This window comes from Piliocolobus tephrosceles, chromosome 1 (genome assembly GCF_002776525.5).
Source record: "Piliocolobus tephrosceles isolate RC106 chromosome 1, ASM277652v3, whole genome shotgun sequence".
NCBI lineage: Eukaryota > Metazoa > Chordata > Mammalia > Primates > Cercopithecidae > Piliocolobus > Piliocolobus tephrosceles.
The window spans coordinates 54,222,963-54,247,701 of record NC_045434.1 but is presented as its reverse complement, the minus strand read 5'-3'; the positions used below and the strand labels follow the sequence as shown (position 1 = coordinate 54,247,701).

The window sequence follows — 24,739 nt, the reverse complement described above, 5'->3', positions numbered from 1 at the left end:
TACAGCTGGAAACCATCATTCTCAGCAAAGTATGGAAAGGACAAAAAACCAAACACCGCATGTTCTCACTCATAGGTGGGAATTGAACAATGGGACCACTTGTACACAGGAAGGGGAATATCACACACTGGGGCCCGTCATAGGGTGGGATGAGTGGAGAGGGATAGCATTAGGAAATAAACCTAATGTAAACGATGAGTAATGGGTACAGCACAGCAACATGGTACATGTATACATATGTAACAAACCTGCACATTGTGCACGTGTACCCTAGAACTTTAAGGAAAAAAAAAAAAAAGAAAAAAAATGAATTAAATTTAAATAAATAAAAAAAAAGAAAAAAAGATATGTTTCCTGAACGTGCATTACTTCTAAACGAAGATACATGAAAGGCATTCAGTATTCACTAATGGAAAGACCAAGTTCAATACACAGTCTTAGGAATTTTCTTCATAGAAACAGGTGGCATAGGCATCTCATAGTGGGTATATAAATTGGAGAAATGATTTTATATTTATGCTATTTCCATTTATGGTTTTGTTTACCTGGAGTAACTACTACCACTCAAACAGCTTCATCCTCTTCCCTTCAGTCTTCTAATTCTTCTCTTCCCTTCTTTGTCTTAATACTCTACACAGAAGGATTGAATATATTGTACTGGAAGGGAGTTTTGATTCGTCTATTTTTCTCTTTCTGTAGAAAATCATCTGAAGTAAAAGTCAATGGCAAGATGTTTCATTGTGTAAGAATATACTTCTTCTGTTTATTAGGATACATTATAGATATAATTTATGTTTATCAGATATATGTTGAGTGCAGCTATAATAGGCCTTCTCTGAAGCTTCTGGGCCAAAAAATAATGTTACGCACGTGCCCCCACCAGGAGCTTATAGTGACATAGGGTGATACAGTCATTTCTTCTCTAGCAGTAGCAAACAAAATGAACCCAAACATGATAAAAGAAAATTATGCTTCTCAGTGTATGGGAAAAAAGAAACCTGGGAGATAACTGTTGAATATATGCGTTTTTCTGGAGAGAGTATTCATGTCTTCCACCATGTTCTCAAAAAAGAATAAATCCAAAAAGGGTTAGAATTCACTCCCATAGAGGCAGCAGAACCAGTCATAAATGACCTTTCAGTCAGGAGAGTTTCAACTTTATCTTACAATTAATGCACACTGTTTACAATTATTTATCATGGGAATGTCGTGCTTAGCATTGTGTGTTAGAAAGACCACTTTCATGATGCTGTTCATATTAGATCAAAGTTGAGCAAGACCAGAGGCAGGGAGACAGTTGTGGCTATCATGGTCTTATTGCAGAAGAGGAAGAAAGGACCTTTGTGAATATCCTGAAGGCTCAAATCTCAAAGACCTTAGGAAGGAAGACAGGAGTACTGGGGAACCAGTAGATGTGGATTATGAGAAAAATACCCTCCAGGTGATTTGCGTATTCCTATACAGATACGAAATACATATGCTAAATACTGCTAAAGAGTAACTTATTTTATACATTAAGTACTTAAAATGTCTAAGCTGGCAACCCTAAATTGTTGTTACTTACAGTGCCTAGTCCACACTCTCTAAATGTTACCTTGGCATGATTGGCGAATGAATTGTACCCACCCTTAATTACAGAGAACAATATAAAACTCCTTAAAGTTGTTGGAAATTCAAATAAAGTAATGAATGTTTTACTCTTTTTTTTTTTTTTTGGATTTTAGCCAACAGCAAGTTAGCTACTTTTTAAGAATTGAAAAATGTGAGATAAAATTAATATACTAAATGAATGGAAGAGAATTGGTAAGAGCACAAGACTCTGTAACCATACTGACTGGATTCATCCTCATTCTGTGACCAACTAGTTATATGACTTTGGGCAAATTAACCTATTAGTGCTTTGGTGTTTACATTTGTTAAAAAAAAGTGATGATACTTCTTGGGTTGGCATGTAGTAAATGCTGTTTAGGTTGTCATTATTAAAAATAAAATATAGAATCAATAGACTTAGTAAGGAAAATCCCTTTAGCATAACCATAAACAAAGCATCTTTCCAGAAAGGAATACACTGCCTTAAACATGACGATACTTTAAAATGATTGTATTAAATAACTAAGAAATGGTCTTTAGTTATACCACTGTGTATCACTTGTGTCACAAGCTATAAAAAAGTCAAATTTTTGAATAATAGCTGATGTTGAAGAAATGTTTGTTTGAGTTAAAATATTGTTTAATATATTCAAAGACATGCTTGATTATCTTGTCTGAGAGCACAGAAGTAACACTCAAGTTTATTCGCTTTAATGCTTAAGGTGCTGTCATGTGTTTCCATCACTCAAGCTTTCCTGGGCTGCCTTGACCTTGCTAATGGATAAAAAATAAGTTACTTTAAAAATAAAGATTGGTTAGTAATCCGGGCCTCAGTTTGACAAGTTGGAGGAGTGACAGTTCTACAAGTGTATCTTTCAAACACTTTTTGATTATTTTCTTTAAAACATTATCAGTAAGTAATGTTGTTGTATTTAGTGATTAAGCTCAAGCAATTTAAACATGGGGTTGGCATCCATAATTTAAAAGGCCATTCACTAAATCTTCATCTTAACATTTCCATTTAAGAAATTTGTAATTGTCAACTTGTTAGAGTTTTAAAAATCCAGGTTGAAAAGTACTACTCCTCACAGTTTTATGGTTACTAAAACATTTTACGCATCCTTTCATGTGATTACTCTTGCTTGAGCATAGATAGACCTGTTAACTTGAGAGATGGTTACCACCAAAGAAATAGTTGGTGTGCATCTGGCTTTCTAATGGATAAAAAGTTGTTTTATGGCACTTTCTTTCTGCTCATTTCTAATTAATAGGGAGAGAATTTTGCTTTATTGCTTCTGTAATAATGTACAGTTTCTCCTCAAGTACTTTGGAACAGATAGAACTAGGGACTTGGGTAGGAAGTGTTCAGTTTATATATCACTGATATGTTTTATGAGAATGGAGCATGTTTTTCTCATTATCTTAAGTTGTGGGGAAGAAAAATGTATTTTTAAATAGTATGCACAAAGTTAATGCACAATCTATTAATTTTTTCTAAGTATGTAAATTCACACAAAAAGCTAGAAACAGCAATGTCTAATTTAGAAAAATTAGTTCCTTTTTCTATCTTAAGTTGCTGATTCATAGGTAAATAGAACATTAGTTCTATTTACTATAGGCTGGGTTGGTGGCTTGTGCCTAGAATTCCAGCTTTTTGAGTGGCCGAGGTGGGGAGATCACTTGAGCCCAGGAGTTTGAGACCAACTTGAGCAACATAGCGAAACCCTTTCTCTACAGAAAATACAAAATGTTATTCGGGCATCGTGGCATGTGCCTGTAGTCCCAGCTACTTGGGGGGCTGAGGTGGGAGGATCACCTGAGCCCAGGAGGTCAAGGCTGCAGTGAGCTGTGAATGAACCACTATAATCCTGCCTGCATGGCAGAAGGACCCCCTCCCCAACCCCTCCCCCCTAAAAAAAATTAGCAGTCATCTGGATAAAAATATATAATGACATTTTTATCATCAGTCATTGGCTGGTGTCTGGTGGTAGGTGACACCACTTAGGAGTTTATTGAATTATCTTCTTTAATAATTTGAATTTTGTTTTCTTTTTCCTATAGCAGTGCTATCCAGGAAAACTTTTTATGCTAAAGGAAATGTTCCATATCTGTGCTGTTCAATATAGTAGCCACTAGCCACATGTGACCATTGAGCAGTTCAAATACAGCTAGTATGACTGAGAAACTAAAGTTTTAATTAATCTTCATAAATTTACATTTACGTAGCTGCACGTGACTAGTGTCTACTGAATGTGGCAGTACAGTTCTATAGTGTATTAACTTTATCAGAAAGTGGTAATAGTTGAATTACATAGATAGTTACTCTCATTATTTTATTTATACAGGAACTTATTTTCAGAATTGTACTTAAAGATATCTGTAATAATACTGAGTCTTAAGATTAAATTATAATGGTAATTAAATTATAATTGTTATTTTTTCAAAGTTCTATTAGAAGGTAAGCAGGCACACTTTTTCCTTTTTCTTATGACATAAATATTGCTACAATGTGCATTATAATGAATGAATCATTTTTATTCATCTCTGTTTTCATTTTTGTCATAAAGTTTAGTCACTTTGTGTTAAATGGGTTAGAGGACTGTTCAGACTGATGAGGGAAATAAGTGGTAGGAATTAGCCAATGGGTGATGATTTTCTGCATTTGTGCAAAGGAATAAGTAGAAAAAAAATGGAAACAGTAGGACTTGAGATTTAAGTCCTTTCTGGTTTGGAGGAGCACTTGGTAGAGCTACCGCAAGACGCTTGCAAAGATATGAATACTTAGCGCAAAGGATTAATGAAAGCAGATGCCAAATAGGACTTATCCTGGAAAGCATCCAGTCTGAATTGTTTTGCAATCATGAAGAGAAGGGGATTGTAAAATCTTTTCATTAATTAAAAAATAAATTAATGATCATAACAACTAAGTGCGAATGTCAAAAATCATGCAGCAGTTTTTATAGTAACGATGTTATTTCTAATCAGGATGCAATAAAATTATGTGATATTTTCAGGTATGTGTGCTATGTTTAATACTCATAATTAAATATGATGTCAAATCTTTATTTTTAGGGGATTTACTCTTACTTGAGGGAGTAAAATTGAGCAATTTTAAGAGTCCATGGGATCCTGGATTAAAAAGCTATAGTACAGGCTTATTAGTAGAGGAATGTTTCTGCTACCCTAAAATCTAACTATTCTGTGTAAGGAAGGGTCTGTTGCTTCTGTACCTTACACTTCCTCTATCACTCTCCACATACCAATTTAAAGAGACTAGTTCTCTCTGACCTTTTATTGATGCCCTTAAAATCTTTATTTCTATCTAGGGTGAGCCCATCACTTTCTGTGAGGAGAGTTTTGTAAAGCACCGCTCAAGCGTGATGAAACAGTTCCTGGAAACTGCAGTTAACCTCCAGCTTTTTAAGCAGGTAAGAATGGACCTCCACATTTTTCTTTTGTAACAGAACATCGTCAGTTTTACATGTTTGTATTGCTCTAAAACTATGTACAAACCCTGAGTAGCATCTTTTCTAGAATTTCAGGAAAGTTTTCTTTCTTTTATAACTCTGTAACTAGTTATGACATAGCACTCTAGAAATACTATGTAATAACTTTGCTATTAAAAAATTTCTCATCAAATGTGATAGAGCTTAAAGTCTTATTGAGGAAGAATATGCATTCACAGAAGCAGCAGCAACATGACTAGTTTTACTTATATAAGGCATCTTAGAAGAAGTTATTTTGGTATGGTGGACTGATATGGTAAACAAACTATTTTTATAGGATTATTCCATTGTAATACAGTTTATAAAATAGTTCATAAAATGAATATTTAACTGTTTAAGCTTTGTAAGACTTTTTAATACTCATGCATTCAGAATTAAAAATAAGACTCATGATTATGCTGTTTGTCCTGATTTTTGGTTCAGAAAATATAATTGCTATTTCAAAAAAGCAATAACTAGACATCAGATTTCAGAAATTTTGGATGCACCGGTTCTGTCATTCCATTGTGTAATCATAGCAAGTCTCTTAAATTGGGTTGTCTTCGTTTCTGTATACAAATTTTGAATTAAGTTCTTAACACTTGTTTTTCTTATTCTGCATGATAATGTTAAGTGTAAAGTTTACTATGTGAATTAAACATTTAATGAAGACCTACTGTGTGTCATAAACTGTGCTCAGGGCCAGGATACAAAAATGAATAAAAAGTCAGTAATGCCCTTGAGAAGCTGACAGTCTTAACAATTTTTTTTGAACTGTTAGAAGAGAAGATACTAGATAACTCAAAATAACCTTCAAATTAGGTCAGTAAAGAAATCAACATGGCAACAATTAATGCTACTACTTCTGAGGAATTTTTAAAAAATTATCTGAGATTACAAAATACTCTGGGGCAGGGAGAGATACCTGTCTTCCAATAAGTGAAGTTTTACATTAAGGAAGCGGTTAAGGTTATTCTGTATACAAACTTAAGGAGCATGGATTTCATGATCAGAGATGTCTTGTGAATTTCCAAAAAATAGAGCGGGCTGCTTTTGGAGCGTTTTGTCCCTAGAGGTCTCTAAGCATAGACTGAATTACTTCCCAGGGTTGAAAGGAAGATCAAGTGATAGTACTTTATAAATGCTAAAGTATAGTACAGTACAGTCCCTGGCTAGTCATGCAGTGCATGCTTGTTGAGTAAAATATCAGTACCTTTTTGTATTTTTCTCTGTCAAGAAGAGACACTGTCTTCCATTATCAAAACTGAGTTGTGAAGATTATATGGGGGTCAGGGGTTGAATGGGTAGGTAGAATATCTAACTTACTTCCCTATGATTATGAGCTTCTGTAACTAGATCCTTACCACTTAATAAAGTTAACAAAACGGTAATTTTTTTTGCATAGTTACAGAAGCATTTACTTTTTAGGAGTTATGTATAGTTGGGTTACATCTTGACTGTATCACAGAGTATCTATTTTACATTAGTACATATTTCTTTTTCTTTAAAATAGAAATATCACCACCTACCTCACAGGATTATAGTAAGGTTTATGTGAATTAACACGTGTAACTCTCAGCACAGTGCATGGTGCTTTGTTGATGCTCAGCAATTCTTAATGTCTGCCTCATTCTTAGAGAAATTACATTAAAAAATACCTATCTGTGTAGGACTTTTAAAAAATACAATTTGGTCAAGGAGGTTAAATGTAAAATATGAAAATTGTCAACCAAAGAACAATCAAATGGACAATGTGGATAGTCTTACTTGCACAAATTGGCTGTCTTCTAGAACTTGATATACTTATGGTTCTTAAAAAAGTGGTACATAAAGATAGCCCTGAAAGGATTGAAAAAGATTCTTGTTGACAGAGTTTCACAAACTTCTAAAAGAAGAGTCAGTTGGTAAAAAACTAACACAGATGAATCCTCAGAGATTCTACTGATACAGCTGAAAAAATATAAAAATATTTATTAGGTACAAAAGATTTGTAACTATGACTTTGTGATCCATTATAGGTCTAGAATTATTCAGGTTATCTCTTAGCACAGCTTATGCTTCAAATTTGAGAGGACTTCGACCCAGGAGAGCACCATATAATTTTAAGGAAAGAGTTAAAGTGAAGTTTTATTTCTGATAATATGGCAAGGTAGGATCCATAGATAACCTATGTACTACAGTTTAAAACGTAATATTTCAAGAACTCCTTACGTTGAGACAGTGGAAGAGACAAAACCTAGTGCTCATTTTACAAGATGAGAAGTGTAATAGGAGACCCAATTCCTGTAATTCTGAGAAGACTTAGTGTACAAGTAAACTACAAATAAAGGTGCTTCCTTTCTCACTCAGTTTCCTGGGGATCTGTAAGGAAACTCATACATCCAAAGCATTAGTGCTGGGTAGAGGGAAGGGAAAAGTGCTGCTAAGAAGTAACCACATGTCAGCCTGCACAGGAATTTGCAGCCTGGATTAATATTTTCTGATTTTGGCTGACAAAACTCAAACCAAATTTAAAGTGACCCTAAATGTGCCCCCAGACCTCAGGAAGAGGCAAACATACATTCCCTCTTCAGGAAATCACCTTCAGCCAGGCATCAAATAATTCGTCCAGCTAAAAGTCCAAAAGGATATTTTACTGTTAAAAATTATTAAAAGAACCGGGTACAGTGACTCACAGGAGAAAAATTATTAGATCCTAGCAACAGGTGCCTGTAATCCCAGCATTTGGGAGACCGAAATGGGCAGATCAGGCCAGGAGATCAAGACCATCCTGGCTAATACGGTGAAACCCCGTCTCTACTAAAAAAAAAAAAAAAAAAAATTAGCTGGGTGTGGTGGCAGGCGCCTGTAGTCCCAGCTACTTGGGAGGCTGAGGCAGGAGAATGGCATTAACCTGGGAGGTGGAGCTTGCAGTCACTGAGATTGCACTGTTGCACTCTGGCCTGGGCGACAGAGTGAGATTCTGTCTCAAAAAAAAAAAAAAGAAAAAAGAAAAAAGAAAAATTATTAAAAATACAAGGAAACAAATTATAAATGAGAACTAGCAGAAACAACAGATGAAACTGACTTGCAAAGATTTTAAATATTGGAATTATCAGAAATAGAATATGAAAATAGCCTGTTTAACATGTTTAAAGAAGAAACAAGCTTTAAAATGTTCAGAGAAGAAAAACTTTAAAGAGTGCAAAGACAATTTCAAAGAGGTAGCAAATAAACTTCTGTTAGGGAAGCATGTAATAATTGAAATTAAATAAATTGATGAGTGTAACTGCAGATCAAATATAAGTGAAAAGAGGTTTGCTAAGCTGAAGATATATTTGGAAAAGAAGTTATACAGAATATGGTATGGAAAGACAGAGAAATAGAAAATACAGGAAGTTGATAGATGTAGAGGGTAGACTAAGAATGTCCTTAAATTCATATAGTCAGTTCTAATAGGTGAAGACAGAAAATGGAGCAGAGACAGTAGTTGAAAGGATAGTGCCAGAACCAGTGAAAATACACTTCATAAATTTACAAATTTATGAAGTCTTAACATCCAAACCGAATAAAGAAGAATCTATGCCCACACGCAGTGTATATTCAGCTATAAAACACTAAAGAAAAGGGAATTTTTTTTTTAATAGGAGAAAAAATGATTACCTTCAAAGGAGCAACATATTGATGGCTTACTTCACTGCAGCAACAATGGAATCTAAAAGATACTGGCATGATATCTTCTATGTGTTGAGAAAAAATGCCTAGAATTCTGTGCCAAACAAAACACCTTTTAATTATGAGTGGCATGAGGACATTTCCCAAGAAAAACTGAGTTTGTTCCCATTGTGTTGGTTTTATTAATGTGTCCACTTGGCTAGGCTACCATCCTCAATTATTCCATCAAACAGTAATTTAGGTTTTGCTATGTAGGGATTTTAAAGATAAAATTAAAACTCCTAATCATTTGACTGTAAATAAAGAAGATTATTCTAGATAATCTAATTGGTGAACCTATCTGAATCACTTGGAAAACCTTAAAAGGAGGACTAACCAGCCTGGACAGTATGGTGAAACCCTGTTTCTACAAAAAATACAAAAATTAGCTGGATATAGTAGTTCACACCTGTAGTCCCAGCTACTAAGGAGGCTAACGTGGATCACCTGAGCCCAGGTGGTTGAGGCTGCAGTGAGCTGTGAGCATGCCTGCCACTGCACTCCAGCCTGGATGACAGAGTGAGACCCTGTGTCAAAACAAACAAGCAAACAACAACAACAGCAACAAAACAGGAGTAAGGTTTCCTTCAGAGAGAGAATTCTACTTGTGGATGACAGCTTGGTTCTTTGCCCCTTAGCTCAAGACTGCCCATGATTTTCCCTTACTGACAACCTGTCCTGTGAATTTCAGACTTGCTTAGCCAGCCCTGCAATCATGTAAGCCAATTCCTTCTCATAAATCTCATGTGTATGTATATAAATATAGAATCTCCAACTGTTTTTTCTTCTCCAGTTGAACCCTGACTCATACACCAATAGCAAAAAGAAATCCTTAAGGAAGTACTTTAAGGAAGTACCTCAGGGAGAAAATCTTCTCAAATGAAAGATCCAAGTTGGATGGTCTGAGATACAAGAAGTAAGGAAGAGCAAAAGACATGTTAAATATATGGATTAAAATGAAGCAGTATTGACTGTATAAGCCAGGCAAATTATTCCGTATGTTCAAGAATCAAATGGCTCCAATTCAGATTCCAAAAAGTTCCTCTTTTACTTATTGCAAAATCATACCTAATTTTCAAACACTAAAAATTTCCCTCTGAGAAAGGTGCCAACTATTTTTTTTTTCCTTTTTGGGATGGAGTCTCGTTCTGTCGCCCAGGCTGGAGTGCAGTGGCGAGATCTCAGCTCACTGCAACCTCTGCCTCCCAAGTTCAAGCGGTTCTGCTGCCTCAGCCTCCTGAGTAGCTGGGATTACAGGCACGTGCCATGATGTCAGCTATTCTTATTGGGACTCCTAGCATATACAGTTTAGCCAAAAAAAAAAAAAGTATAAAGATTTAGAAAGAAACATACCAAACTGACGTTTTTATTTCTTTGGAGATAGATGTTTCTTAAAACATGATGGAATAAATTTGACTTGATTGAAATTCAGAACTTTTAGTCATCAAAAAAAAACAGTATATTTGCAATACGTACAAATTGCTCAAGGATTTAGAATCTGCAGTATAATAAACAAACTACCACATGCCATTAAAAACATATCATCCAATATAATTTAATTGTTCAAAAGATTTGAATAGGCACACGCAGATGAAGAAACTTGCCTCACTAATAATGATCAGTAAGATACTCAGCCTCATTAGTAATCAGAGAACGTCAAATAAAAAATAATGAAATAGTACTTGACGGTCACCAGACTCGCCAAGTTTTAAAAACCTGAAAATCCCCAGTTTGGGCAAGAACATAGAGCAAGGGACAAATATTTAACTGTTTATTGAAGTGTAAATTTGCACAAGTTAACACTTTGGTTCTACCATTTTAGTTTTAGAATATGAATTTCCTATGAACCAGAAATTGCATTTTGAAATGTGTACCAAAAGTCATTTACCAAAATTGCTCATAAAAGCGAAGTCTGGATGTAATCTTAGATATCCATCGGTGTTAAAATCAGTAGATTGTTGCATTCATACAACAGAGCACTAAACATCAGGGAAATGAATTAACTACAGCCAAACTGAAAATGAGTGAATCGAAAGGAGCAAGTTACTGAAGAGATATGTGCTGAGACAGTTTATGTAATATTCGAAAGCAAGAAAAGCTAAATAATATATTAGGTAAATGTATTTATGTGATAAAACCATAAAGAAAGGCAAATCTTGACTGTTACATAAAGTGTTCTATAAATATAACCACTATTCTTTGTAAGCTATTTAAAATAAATTTTAAAGTCTTTCAAATAAATACCAATATTGTGATTTTGATCCTCAAGAAAAGAAAATAAAAAGCAAGGAAAGAATAAACTGAAAGGACTGTGGGCTCTTCTATAGAAAGGAAGAAGAAAGAATATAATATAAACAAAAAAGAATCTATGCCCACACACAGTGTATATTCAGCTATAAAACATTAAAGAAAAAGGGAAATTTTTTTATTTAAATAGGAGAAAAAAGATTACCTTCAAAGGAGCAACATATTGACAGCTTACTTCACATCAGTAATAATGGAATCTAGAAGATACTGGCATGACATCTTCAATGTGTTGAGAAAGAAATACCTAAAATTCTATGCCAAACAAAACACCTTTTAATTATGAGTGACATGAGGACATTTCCCAAGAAAAACTGAGTTTGCTCCCATTGTGTTGGTTTTATTAATGTGTCCACTTGGCTAGGCTACCAACCCCAATTATTCCATCAAACAGTAATTTAAGTTTTATTATGAAGGGATTTTAAAGATAAAATTAAAAGTCCTAATTATTTGACTATAAATAAAGATTATTCTAGATAATCTGATTGGTGTACCTATCTGAATCTCTTGGAAAGCCTTAAAAAGAGGACTAACCAGCCTGGGCAACATGGTGAAACCCTATTTCTACAAAAAACACAAAAATTAGCTAGATGTGGTGGTGCACACCTGTAGTCCCAGCTACTAGGGAGGCTAACTAGGGAGGTCCCTGAAAGGGAGGGACCTTTTCAGGAAGGGCAGCATTCTCCTAGTTTACTTATCATTTTAAAAATATTTCAGTTGTATAATTTTTGATGTATTTTATTTTTTAAAAAATTTAATTGACAATAGTGTATGTTTATGGGCTACAATGTGATGTTTCAATATACACACACATTGTAGAATGATTATATAAAGCTAATTAACATATCTATCACCTCACATACTTCTTTACAATGTTGAGAACATTTATAATCTACTTTTTTAGGCCGGGTACAGTGGCTCATGCTGGTGATCCCAGCACTTTGTGAGGCTGATGGGGGTGGATCACCTGAGGTCAGGAGTTCGAGACCAGCCTGGCCAACATGGTGAAACCTTGTCTCTAATAAAAATACAAAAATTAGCCAGGCAAGGTATCGCACGCTTGTAATTCCAGCTACACGGGAGGCTGAAGCAGGAGAATAGCTTGAACCTGGGAGGCAGAGGTTGCAGTGAGCCAAGATTGTGCCAGTGTACTCCAGCCTGGGCAACAGAGTGAGACTCCATTTCAAAGAAAAAAAAACAACAACACAAAAACCCCTACTCTTTTAGCAATTTTGAAATGTACACTACATTAGTATTAACTGTGGTCACTATACCATGCAGTAGATCTCAAAAACCTATTTCTCTTGTCTAACTGAAACTTTGTATCCTTTGATCAAAATCTCCCCTCCCCTGGACACTCCTTCCTTCAGTCAACAAAGCATAAGCTACCAACTATCCTTGCTTTATTATTTAAACTGTTACTATTTACTGAAAGTATTGTGTTAAAACATAGATATTTTTAATGTTTATACATCATCCAGTAATAGGCTGTATTTTCATTGACAGTTGACTTCTTAACCTCTTTTGGTCTCAGTTTCTGCATCTGTAACATGAGTTAGAGTGAAAGATCACTGAGTTTGAGATACCTCTCATCTCTAACATTCCATGATACTTTGAAATAAACATAGCTTAGATGGATGATAGTGGGTTCCATTTGTATGAATTTCTCTTTAGATAATGGATTTGGAAGGAATCCCAGAAACAGTTCCTTAAATCCTCAACTCTGACATTACTGTCTTTCTTTAGCTAGCAGCTCTACAAATATTTAAGCCATTTTCAGCTCTCTTACTTTTATCTCATACTAATACAATGAAGGAAATTATTTTCTTCTGTACATTGCTTGTTATTAAGGCCCCTGGAACTGAAGTTTTTTCTGCTCATCTTACCATACATTTGCCATGGCTAAGGACCATGGCAAAACCAAACCTTTCCTACCTTTCATATGGTAATATAAATGTGTATCTCTCAACTTTTCTGTCCAACAGAGTGCCCCCCCATGGCAGAAGAGAATACATTTTTTAAAGGGTATGGGGGGTGGCTGTGTGAGCCCACTGATAAGCACGTTTTAGGAAGCATTCTGCATTTTTCCAAAACATTTATACATTGTGTATTCTATACCACAATATAGCTATGGCAAGTGGCTATAATAGTTCAAATGTCAACCCTTAAGTCAATCATCTTGTCCTTTCTATTGCTTTAGAGCTCTGTTCATGTCTGAGTTATAGAATTTATCCCATGTTATTGTAATTTATCTTTTTTATATTGACTTCACCTCTCTAAAGTCTCCCCAGAGTGTCCCTCCCCCTCACTAAGTCTGTACTCCTTTTTCCTGTGCCTATATTACTTTAAACACCTTTTATTTATTCATGTACTCTCATTGAATTTAGTGTGCAATCTAAGAGCCTCACCAAGACTATAAACTTGTGGGATCTCCATGAATATAGGTCCTTTTAACTGATAATCTAGATTACTGTTAGGAAACTTATTTAATAGTGAAGGAACTCACGTATATTAAAATAGATACTCAAAATAATTCTGCTTGTCCAAATTCTAACTTTATCGAGGAGGAAAATGGTAAATATTCAAATTGGAAAAATCTTTTTTAGTGTTCCCCTAAAACCTTGTCTAACTGTCATTGAGTAATAAAAATGTGTATTTCTCAAACTTTTCTATCCATAAAAGTACCCCCCATGGCAGAACAGAATACATATTTTTAAAGAGTATGAGGGGGTGGCTGTAGAAGCCCAGTGACAGGCACATTTTAGGAAGCATTCTGCATTTTTCCAAAACATTTATACATGTTGTACATTCTATATCACAACATAGCAGTGTTTATTTTAAAGTGAAAGCATTTAAAATACTGGTTGTATTACCTTCTTCTTACCTTCATATTAAAATAAAATTAAGATTTCAGTTAAATATACCATGTGCATCCTTTGACTTTGTGTTCTTAGTCACACGATTGAGTGTCACTAATGTCAGGTCTGTACCCCTGTTAAGAGTATTGGCTTGGAATCCAGTAGATCTGCATTTGTATCCTGGTTCTGCCACTTTCTGGGAATATCACACTATGTAAGGCGCTTGGTCTCTCTCTGGGCTCCAAATCCTTGCCCAATTTCCTGTTCTAATGCAATATGCAATCACATTGAATGTTCCTTCACACATATATTTCACAATGTCAGGTTTTGTCTATGTCATACTATACCACCAGTGTTAATATGCTTCCTGTCATTCTTCCATAGCTTCCATTGTTCAAACATTCTTCCCATTGTTCAAACGTCAACCCTTACATTGATCACTCTGTCTTTTCTATTCCTTTAGATTTTTTTTCTTTTTTTCTTTTACCGTTTTTGTTTTAATTATACTTTAAGTTCTAGGGTACATGTGCACAATGTGCAGGTTTGTTACATAGGTATACATGTGTCATGTTGATTTGCTTCACCCACCAACTCGTCATTTACATTAGGTATTTCTCCTAATGCTATACCTCCCCTAGTCCCCTACCTGCCAACAGGCCCTGGTGTGTGATGTTCCTGCCCTGTGTCTGAGTGTTCTCATTGTTCAATTCCCACCTATGAGCAAGAACATGCAGTGTTTGGTTTTCTGTCCTTGTGGTAGTTTGCTGAGAAAGATGGTTTCCAGCTTCATCCATGTCCCTGCAAAGGACATGAACTCATCCATTTTTTTATGGATGCATAGTATTCTATGGTGTATATGTACCACATTTTCTTAATCCAGTCTATCATTGATGGACATTTGGGTTGTTTCCAAGTCTTTGCTATTGTGAATACTGCTGCCATAAACATATGTGTGTGTATGTCTTTATAGTAGCATAATTTATAATCCTTTGGGTATATACCCATTAATGGGATGGCTGGGTCAAATGGTATTTCTAGTTCTAGATCCTTGAGGAATCATCACACTGTTTTCCACAATGGTTGAACTAATGTACACTCCCATCAACAGTGTGAAAGCTTTCCTATTTCTCCACTTCCTCTCCAGCATCTGTTGTTTCTTAACTTTTTAATGATTGCCATTGTAACTGGCATGAGATGGTATCACATTGGGGTTTTGATTTGCATTTCTCTGATGACCAGTGATGATGAGCATTTTTTCATATGTCTGTTGCCAGCATAAATATCTTCTTTTGAGAAGTGTCTGTTCATATCCTTTGCCCACTTTTTTGATGGAGTTGTTTATTTTCTTGTAAATTTGTTTGAGTTCTTTGTAGATTTTGGATATCAGCCCTTTGTCAGATGAGTAGATTGCAAAAATTTCCTCCCATTCTGTAGGTTGCCTGTTCACTCTGATGGTAGTTTCTTTTGCCATGCAGAAGCTTTTTAGTTGAATTAGATGCCATTTGTCTATTTTGGCTTTTGTTGCCCTTGCTTTTGGTGTTTTATCATGAAGTCCTTGCCCATACCAATCTTCTGAATGGTATTACCTAGGTTTTCTAGGGTTTTTATGGCTTTAGGCCTAACATTTAAGTCTTTAATCCATCTTGAATTAATTTTTGTATAAGGTGTAAGGAAGGGATCCAGTTTCAGCTTTCTACTTATGGTTAGCCAGTTTTCCCAGCACCATTTATTATATTGGGAATCCTTTCTGCATTTCTTGTTGTTGTCAGATTTGTCAAAGATCAGATGGTAGTAGATGTGCGGTATTATTTCTGAGGGCTCTGTTCTGTTCCATTGGTCTATATCTCTGTTTTGGTACCAGCACCATGCTCTATCAGTTACTGTAGCCTTGTAGTATAGTCTGAAGTCAGGTAGCGTGATTCCTCTAGCTTTGTTCTTTTGCTTAGGATTGTCTTGGCAGTGTGGTCTCTTTTTTGGTTCCATATGAACTTTAAAGTAGTTTTTTCCAATTCTGTGAAGAAAGTTATTGGTAGCTTGATGGGGATGACATTGAATCTATAAATTAACATGGGCAGTATGGCCATTTTCACGATATTGGTTCTTCCTATCCATGAGTATGGAATGTTCTTCCATTTCTTCATGTCCTCTTTTATTTTCTTGAGCAGTGGTTTGTAGTTCTCCTTGAAGAGGTCCTTCACATCCCTTGTACGTTGGATTGCTAGATATTTTATTCTCTTTATAGCAATTGTGAATGGGAATACACTCATGATTTGGCTCTCTGTTTATCTGTTATTGGTGTAAAAGAATGCTTGTGATTTTTGCACACTGATTTTGTATCCTGAGACTTTGCTGAAGTTGCTTACCAGCTTAAGGATATTTTGGGCTGAGACAATGGGGTTTTCTAAATATACAATCATGTCATCTGCAAACAGAGACAATTTGAATTCCTCTTTTCCTAATTGAATACACTTTATTTCTTTCTCTTGCCTGATTGCCCTGGTCAGAACTTCCAACACTACATTGGATAGGAGTGGTGAGAGAGGGCATACCTGTCTTGTGCCGACTTTCAAAGGGAATGCTTCCAGTTTTTGCCCATTCAGTATGATACTGGCTGTGGGTTTGTCATAAATAGCTCTTATTATTTTGAGGTATGTTCCATAAGTACCTAGTTTATTGTGAGTTTTGAGCATGAAGGGCTGTTGAATTTTGTCAAAGGCCTTTTCTGCATCTATTGAGATAATCGTGGTTTTTGTCATTGGTTCTGTTTATGTGATGGATTAACGTTTATTGATTTGCATATGTTAAACCAGCCCTGCATCCCAGGGATGAAGCCTACTTGATCATGGTGGATAAGCTTTTTGATGTGCTGCTGGATTTGGTTTGCCAGTGTTTTTTTGTATATTTTCGCATCAATGTTCGTCAGAGATACTGGTCTAAAATTCTCTTTTTTTTGTTGTATCTCTGTCAGGCTTTGGTATCAGGATGATGCTGGCCTCATGAAATGAGTTAGGGAAGATTCCCTCTTTTTCTGTTGATTGGAATAGTTTCAGAAGGAATGGTATCAGCTCCTCTTTGTACCTCTGGTAGAATTTGACTGTGAATAACTGGTCCTGGACTTTTTTGGTTGGTAGGCTATGAATTATTGCCTCAATTTCAGAGCCTGTTATTGGTCTATTCAGAGATTCAACTTCTTCCTGGTTTAGTCTTGGGAGGGTGTATGTGTCCGGGAATTTATCCATTTCTTCTAGATTTTCTAGTTTATTTGCATAGAGGTGTTTATAGTATTCTCTGATGGTAGTTTGTATTTCTGTGGGATTGGTGGTGATATCCCCTTTATCATTTTTTTATTGTGTCTGTTTGATTCTTCTCTCTTTTCATCTCTTTAGTCTTGCTAGCAGTCTCTCAGTTTTGTTGATCTTTTCAAAAAACCAGCTCCTGGACTCATTGATTTTTTTGATTTTTTTTGTGTCTCTATCTTTTTCAGTTCTGCTCTGATCTTAGTTATTTCTTGCCTTCTGCTAGTTTTTGAATGTGTTTGCACTTGCTTCTCTAGTTCTTTTAATTGTGATGTTAGGGTGTCAATTTTAGATCTTTCCTGCTTTCTCTTGTGGGCATTTAGTGCTACAAATTTCCCTCTACACACTGCTTTAAATGTGTCCCCGAGATTCTGGTATGTTGTGTCTTTATTGTCATTGGTTTCAAAGAACATCTTTATTTCTGCCTTCATTTGTTTATTTACCCAGCAGTCATTCAGGAGCAGGCTGTTCAGTTTCCCCGTAGTTGTGCGGTTTTGAGTGAGTTTCTTAATCCTGAGTTCGAATTTGATTGCACTGTGGTCTGAGAGACAGTTTGTTGTGATTTCTGTGTTTTACGTTTGCTGAGGAGTGCTTTACTTCCAATTATGTGGTCAGTTTTGAAATAAGTGTGATGTGGTGCTGAGAAGAATGTATATTCTGTTGATTTGGGGTGGATAGTTCTGTAGATGTGTATTAGGTCCACTTGTTGCAGAGCTGAGTTCAAGTCCTGGATATCCTTTTTAACCTTCTGTCTCGTTGATCTGTCTAATATCGACAGTGTGGTGTTAAAGTCTCCCATTATTATTGTGTGGGATTCTAAGCCTCGTTGTAAGTCTCTAAGGACTTGCTTTATGCACCTGGGTGCTCCCATATTGGGTGTATTTATATTTAGGATAGTTAGCTCTTCTTGTTGAATTGATCCCTTTACCATTATGTAATGGCCTTCGTTGTCTCTTTTTTTTTTTTTTTTTTTTTTTTATGTGCTGCTTATAAACATGCATGTGCAAGTGTCTTTTTTCTTTTTTTTTATTATTATACTTTAAGTTCTAGGGTACATGTGCATAACGTGCAGGTTTGTTACATATGTATACTTGTGCCATGTTGGTCCTTTTTAACAGAGACTAGGATTGCAACCCCTGCTTTTTTTTTTTTTTGCTTTGCATTTGCTTGGTAGATCTTCCTCCGTCCCTTTATTTTGAGCCTATGTGTGTCTCTGCACATGAGATAGGTCTCCTGAAAACAGCACACTGATGGGTCTTGACTCGTTATCCAATTTGCCAGTCTGTGTCTTTTAATTGGGGCTTTTAGCCCATTTACATTTAAGGTTAATATTGTTATTTGTGAATTTGATCCTGTCATTATGATGTTAGCTGGTTGTTTTGCTCGTTAGTTGATGCAATTTCTTCCTAGCATCAATCGTCTTTACATTTTGGCATGCTTTTGCAGTGTCTGGTACCGGTTGTTCCTTTCTATGTTTATTGCTTCCTTCAGGAGCTCTTGTAAGGCAGGCCTGGTGGTGACAAAATCTCTCAGCATTTGCTTGTCTGTAAAGGATTTTATTTCTCCTTCACTTATGAAGCTTAGTTTGGCTGGATATGAAATTCTGGGTTGAAAATTTTTTTCTTTAAGAATGTAAAATATTGGCCCCCACTCTATTCTGGCTTGTAGGGTTTCTGTCAAGAGGTCCACTGTTAGTCTGATGGGCTTCCCTTTGTGGGTAATCCAGCCTTTCCGTCTGGGTGCTCTTGACATTTTTTCCTTCATTTCAACCTTGGTGAATCTGACAATTATGTGTCTTGGGGTTGCTGTTCTCGAGGATTATCTTTGTGATGTTCTCTGTATTTCCTGAATTTGAATGTTGGCGTGCCTTGCTAGGTTGGGGAAGTTCTCCTGGATAATATCCTGAAGAGTGTTTTGCAGCTTTGTTCCATTCTCCCTGTCAGCTTCAGGTACACCAATCAAATGTGGATTTGGTCTTTTTATAGTCCCATATTTCTTGGAGGTTTTTTTGTTTCTTTTTACTCTTTTTTCTCTAAATTTGTCTTATCACTTTATTTCATTAATTTGACCTTCAATCACTGATATCCTTCTTCCTCTTGATCATATCAGCTATTGAAGTTAATGCATGCATCACAAAGTTCTCATACTGTCGTTTTCAGCTCCATCAGATCATTTTAGGTCTTCTCTACAGTGCTTATTCTTGTTAGCCATTCATCTAACTTTTTTCCAAGGTTTTTAGCTTCCTTGTGATGGGTTAGAACATGCCTCCCTTAGCTCGGAGGTGTTTGTTATTACAAACCTTCTGAAGCCTTCTGCTGTCAACTCGTCAAAGTTATTCTCTGTCCATCTTTGTTCCATTGCTGGCGAGGAGCTGTGATCCTTCATAGAAGAAGAGGCACTCTCCTTTTAATTTTCAGCTTTTCTGCTCTAGTTTCTCCCCATCTTTGTGGTTTTATCTACTTTTGGTCTTTGATGTTGGTTACCTACAGATGGAGTTTTGGTGTGCATATCCTTTTTGTTGATGTTGATGCTGTTCCTTTCTGTTTGTTTGTTTTCCTTTTAACAGTCAGTTTCCTCAGCTTCAGGTCTGTTGAATTTTGCTGGAGGTCCACTCCAGAGCCTGTTTGCCTGGTATCAATAGTGGAGGCTGCAGAACAGCAAATATTGCAGAACAGCAAATATTGCTGCCTGATCTTCCTCTGGAAGCTTCATCCCAGCGGGGTACCTGCCTGTATGAGGTGTCTGTTGGCCGCTACTGGGACGTGTCTCCCAGTTAGGCTACAGGGGTTCAGGGACCCGCTTGAGGAGGCAGTCTGTCCATTCTCAGAGCTCAAATGCCATGCTGGGAGAACCACTCAGAGCTCAGATGCCAAGCTGGGAGCTCTCTTCAGAGCTGTCTGAGACGTTTAAGTTTGCAGAAGTTTCTGCTGCCTGTTTTTCTGCTCTTCTATCCCCACGGAGGTAGAGTCTATATAGGCAGTAGGCCTTGCTGAGATGCAGTGACCTCTGCCGAGTTCGAGCTTCCTGGCCCCTTTAATTACCTACTCAAGCCTCAGCAATGATGGATGCCCCTCCCCTCGCCAGCCTGCTGCCTCACAGGTCAATCTCAGACTGCTGCACTAGCAGTGAGCAAGGCTCTGTGGGCATGGGACCCACTGAACCAGGCACGGAAGAGACTCTCGTGGTCTGCTGATTGCTAAGACGGTGGGAAAAGTGCAGTATTCAGGCAGAAGTGCCCCATTTCTCCAGGTACAGTCTATCACAGTTTCTCTTGGCTAGGAAAGGGAAATCCCCTGACCCCTTGCACTTCCGGGTGAGGTGATGCCCTGCCCTGCTTTGGCTTGCCCTCTGTGGGCTGCACCCACTGTCCAACCAGTCCCAATGAGATGAACCATGTACCTCAGTTGGAAATGCAGAAATCACCCATCTTCTGCATTGATCTCACTGGGAGCTGCAGACTGGAGCTGTTCCTGTTTGGTCATCTTGGAAGCGATCCCTCCCTTAGATTTTTATTCATGTCTCCCTTGTAGCATTTATCCCATGTTATTGTAATTTCTCTTTTTAATATGTAGTTTCACCTCTCTAAAGTCTTCCCTGAGTGTCTCTCCCCCTCACTAAGTCTGTACTCTTTTTTTTCTGTGCATATATTAGTTTGAACACATTTTATTTGTTTATCCACTCTAACAATTACATATGGATTATTATTTTGTGTCAGGTACTGCTACACCAAGCACTTGAGATTCAGAGATGTGTAGCCTTCTCTTATGAAGCTGATATTTCTAGTGAAGGAAATGGGTTAACAAACAAACAAACAAACAAATAGCAAATAAGAAAAATATCAGTGAGCAAAAAGTTCAGAGTATATGAGACATTGACTGGATGGCCAATTTAGATTGAGTGACCAGAAAAGGCACTACTGAAAAGGTGATATTTAAGCTACGTCTAAAGAAGGAATCAGTTTTGAGATATGAAAAGAAGAACATCATTACAGGTAGAGGGAGTTGCTGTTACAAAGTTGCAAAGGAGGGAAAGAACTTGGCATTTTCTAAGATCAGAATAAATGAAATGTGGTCATGGAAAAGAATTGTACTAAATGAGGTTAGAATGGCATAAAAGGGACAGATTATCCAAGGCTTTGAAGGCATAAGGAGTTAACCTTTTATTTGAAATGGAACAGTATGCTATAGGGAAGTTTTAGCTAGGACATGATTGGGTCTGATCTATATTTTATAAAGGTTGCCCAGATTACTATGTTTGAGGAGAGAGAGGTGGCAGAAATCCAATTATAAGGCTTTTGCAGTTGTCCAGAAGAGAAGAGATGGTGGTAGTAAACAAGAAGGAGTGAAGCAGGACAGAATTTATGTTTGTGAGGTAGAATTTTCAACTCTTACTTATGGGTCAGACAGAGTAGAGATAAATAAGAAATCAAAGATAATGCTCATATATGTGTTTTTATATTGATAAATAACTGTCTTATTCATTTACATAACAAGTTTCTAAATAGATTATGAGCCTTTCTAATACTGGGACCATTTATGATTCCATTCTATATATCCAGTTTCTTGCATAGGACCTTGTCAGTGTTGGGTGCTAAATAAACTTTAGTCAAATCTCCCCTCAACATGTCTTTTATTATTACACATAAAAAATGATCTTGAGTACTCAAATATTTGCATATTACAGTGATAACAACCATAAATAATAAGTAAGGACTCTAAGATTAGGGAGATAGGGAGATTGCTTTTTCATTAAAGGTAACCTCAGTATGACCAAAGAGAACACTAAGATAACATAGTACATTCACTAAAGTGTATAAATTATAATATTAGGGTAAAAATCCTCAAGATCATCCACCTCTAATGAAATTACCATTCCATTTGGTAAGCATGCCCTCAATTCTATCAAGTGTTTATGTAATTTTACTGACATAAATTGAAAAATCTTATTCTTGTTTCTTAAGATTATTCTTACCGAGTAATTGAATAAAAATTTATTTGAAAAGTCTCCGGTGGACCTTGGATATCTATATTGTTATTGTGAGGAAACATCTGAGTACTTATTGTTTGATAAAATAAATCCCATATAGTTTTGGAGAGGTTAGATCATTCTCAACTTATCTTTGGTACTTCTTTGGAGACACATTCCCATGTCATATAAGGACAATTCAATAACCATGGTATAGCCTGGTTTAATTTTTTTTTATGGGTCTTGCTGTGTTGCCTAGGCTATTCTTGATCTTCTGACCTCAGGTGATCCTCTCACCTCAGCCTCCTAATGGTGTGGGGTTACAGGCATGAACCAGTGTGCCTGAGCATGATTTTTTTTGACAAATGAAAATTGTATATACTTATGATATATAACATGATGTTCTGATATTGGAATTTGATTATAGAATTAACATTAATTATGATTGTGAAATGACTAAATCAAGCTAAGTAACATATCAGTTGCCTCATATAATTAACATATTTTGTGGTGAGAACATTTAAAATCTACTCTCCTAGCAATCTTCAAGTATATAACACATAGTTATTAACTATATGTTATAGTTATTAACTGTACTCTCCACATTGAACAGTAAAATTCCTGAACTTATTATTCCTCTTGTCTAATTAAAATTTTATCTGCTTTACCCCAACCCCTGGTAACTACCATTCTGTTCTCTGCTTCTCTGAGTTTGACTTTTTTAGTTAAATCATGTACTATTTGTCTTTTGATGCCTGGCTTATTTCACTTAGCATAATGTTCTCCAGATTTCACTTAGCATAATGTTGTTGCAATTGACAGGATTTTCTTCTTTGTAAAACGTTAATAGTGTTCCATTGTGTGTGTGTGTGTATATATATATATATAATATATATTATATATATATATATATAATATATATATGCACCACATTTTCTTTTTGTATTCATCCATTCATGGACAGTTAGGTTGATTCCATATATTTGTTATTGTTGAGTAATGCTGTATTGAACACATAATGCAGATGGATCTTCAGCATACTGATTTCATTTTCTTTGGATATATTCCTAGAAATGGAATTGCTGGATCATATAATAGTTCTATTTTTAGTTTTTTGAAAAACTTCCATACTGTTTCCCATAATGGTTATACTAATTTACAGTCCCCCCAGTAATGTACAAGGGTTACCTTTTCTCCACATCCTGGCCAAAACTTATCTCTTGTCTTTTTGATATCAAAATCCTAACAGATATGACATGATGCCTCACTGTGGTTTTAATTTGCATTTCTCTGATGATTAGTGATGTTGAACATTTTTTCACTGTTGGCCATTTGTGTGTCTTCTTATGATCAATGTTTTTATTCCAAATATTTTGCATATTTTTAATTGGGTTATTTGTTTTCTTGTTATTAATTTGTTTGAGTTCTTTATATATTTTGGATATCAATTCCTTATCAGATATAATTTAAAAATATTTTCTCCCATTGTAGAGATTGTCTCTTCACTCTGTTGTTTCCTTTGTGCAATCATATTTGTCTATTTTTGCTTTTATTGCCTGTGCTTTTGAAGTCATGATTCAAAATATCTTTGCTCAAACCGGTGTTGAGAAGCTTTTCCCCTGCGTTTTCTTCTTGTAGTTTTATAGTTTCAGGTCTTATGTTTGTAAATCCATTTTGAATTGATTTTTACATATAATCTGAGATAAGTGCCCAATTTTATTCTTCTGCAAATGGATATCCTTCTCCATTTTGTGTTCTTAGCACTTTAGTTGAAGATCAGTTTTTGAGAAATGTATGGATTTATTTCTGGGCTTTCTGTTCTATTCCATATGTCCGTATATCTGTTTTTGTGCTAGTACCATGCCATTTTGGTTATCATGGCTTCATAGTATATTTTGAGATCAGATAATGTGATGTCTTCTGCTTTGCTCATTTTATTCAAGATTGTTTTGTCTATTTGAGGTCTTTTGTGGTTCCATATGAATTTTAATATAGATTTTTATATTTCTGAGAAAAATTTCTTTGGAATATTGGTAGGAATTACATTGAACTGTAGATCCCTTTGGGTAGTATGGATATTTTAGCAATGCTAATTCTTTCATCCATGAACACATGAACATGGAATATTTTTCTATTTATTTTGTTATTTTCGGTTTCTTTTATTAGTGTTATAGCTTTCATTGTATAGGTCTTTCACTTCTGTGGTTAATTTTATTCCCAAGTATTTTTGTATGTGATTGTAAATTTAATTGTTATGTTGCTTTCTTTCTGAATAGTTATTAATTTATAGAAATGCTACTTTTTTATATGTTGATTGTATATCTTGCTACTTTACTGAATTTGCTTATTAGTTCCTACAGTTTTTTTGGTCAAGTCTTCCACATGTTTTCCACATGTAACAACATGTGGAATAGAGTTTTCCACATGTAACAACATGCCATCAGCAAACAATTTCCCTCCTCCCTCTCTCTCCCTGCCTGCCTGCCTGCCTGCCTTCCCTCCCTGCCTTCCTTCTCTCCCCTTGTGTCCCCTATTTGGATGCCTTTTA

The 24,739-nt window shown here is 35.9% G+C and overlaps 1 protein-coding gene across 3 annotated transcripts in view; it reads left to right on the top strand.

The window, feature by feature from the left end:
* DENND1B (DENN domain containing 1B) overlaps positions 1 to 24,739 on the top strand; it is a 267,493-nt gene that overhangs the window by 183,458 nt on the left and 59,296 nt on the right. For all 3 annotated transcript variants that reach the window (XM_023224711.2, XM_023224712.2, XM_023224713.2), the window contains one exon: positions 4,917 to 5,018. In XM_023224711.2, the coding sequence (XP_023080479.1) occupies positions 4,917 to 5,018 (102 nt within the window). The remainder of the gene's footprint in view (positions 1 to 4,916; positions 5,019 to 24,739) is intronic.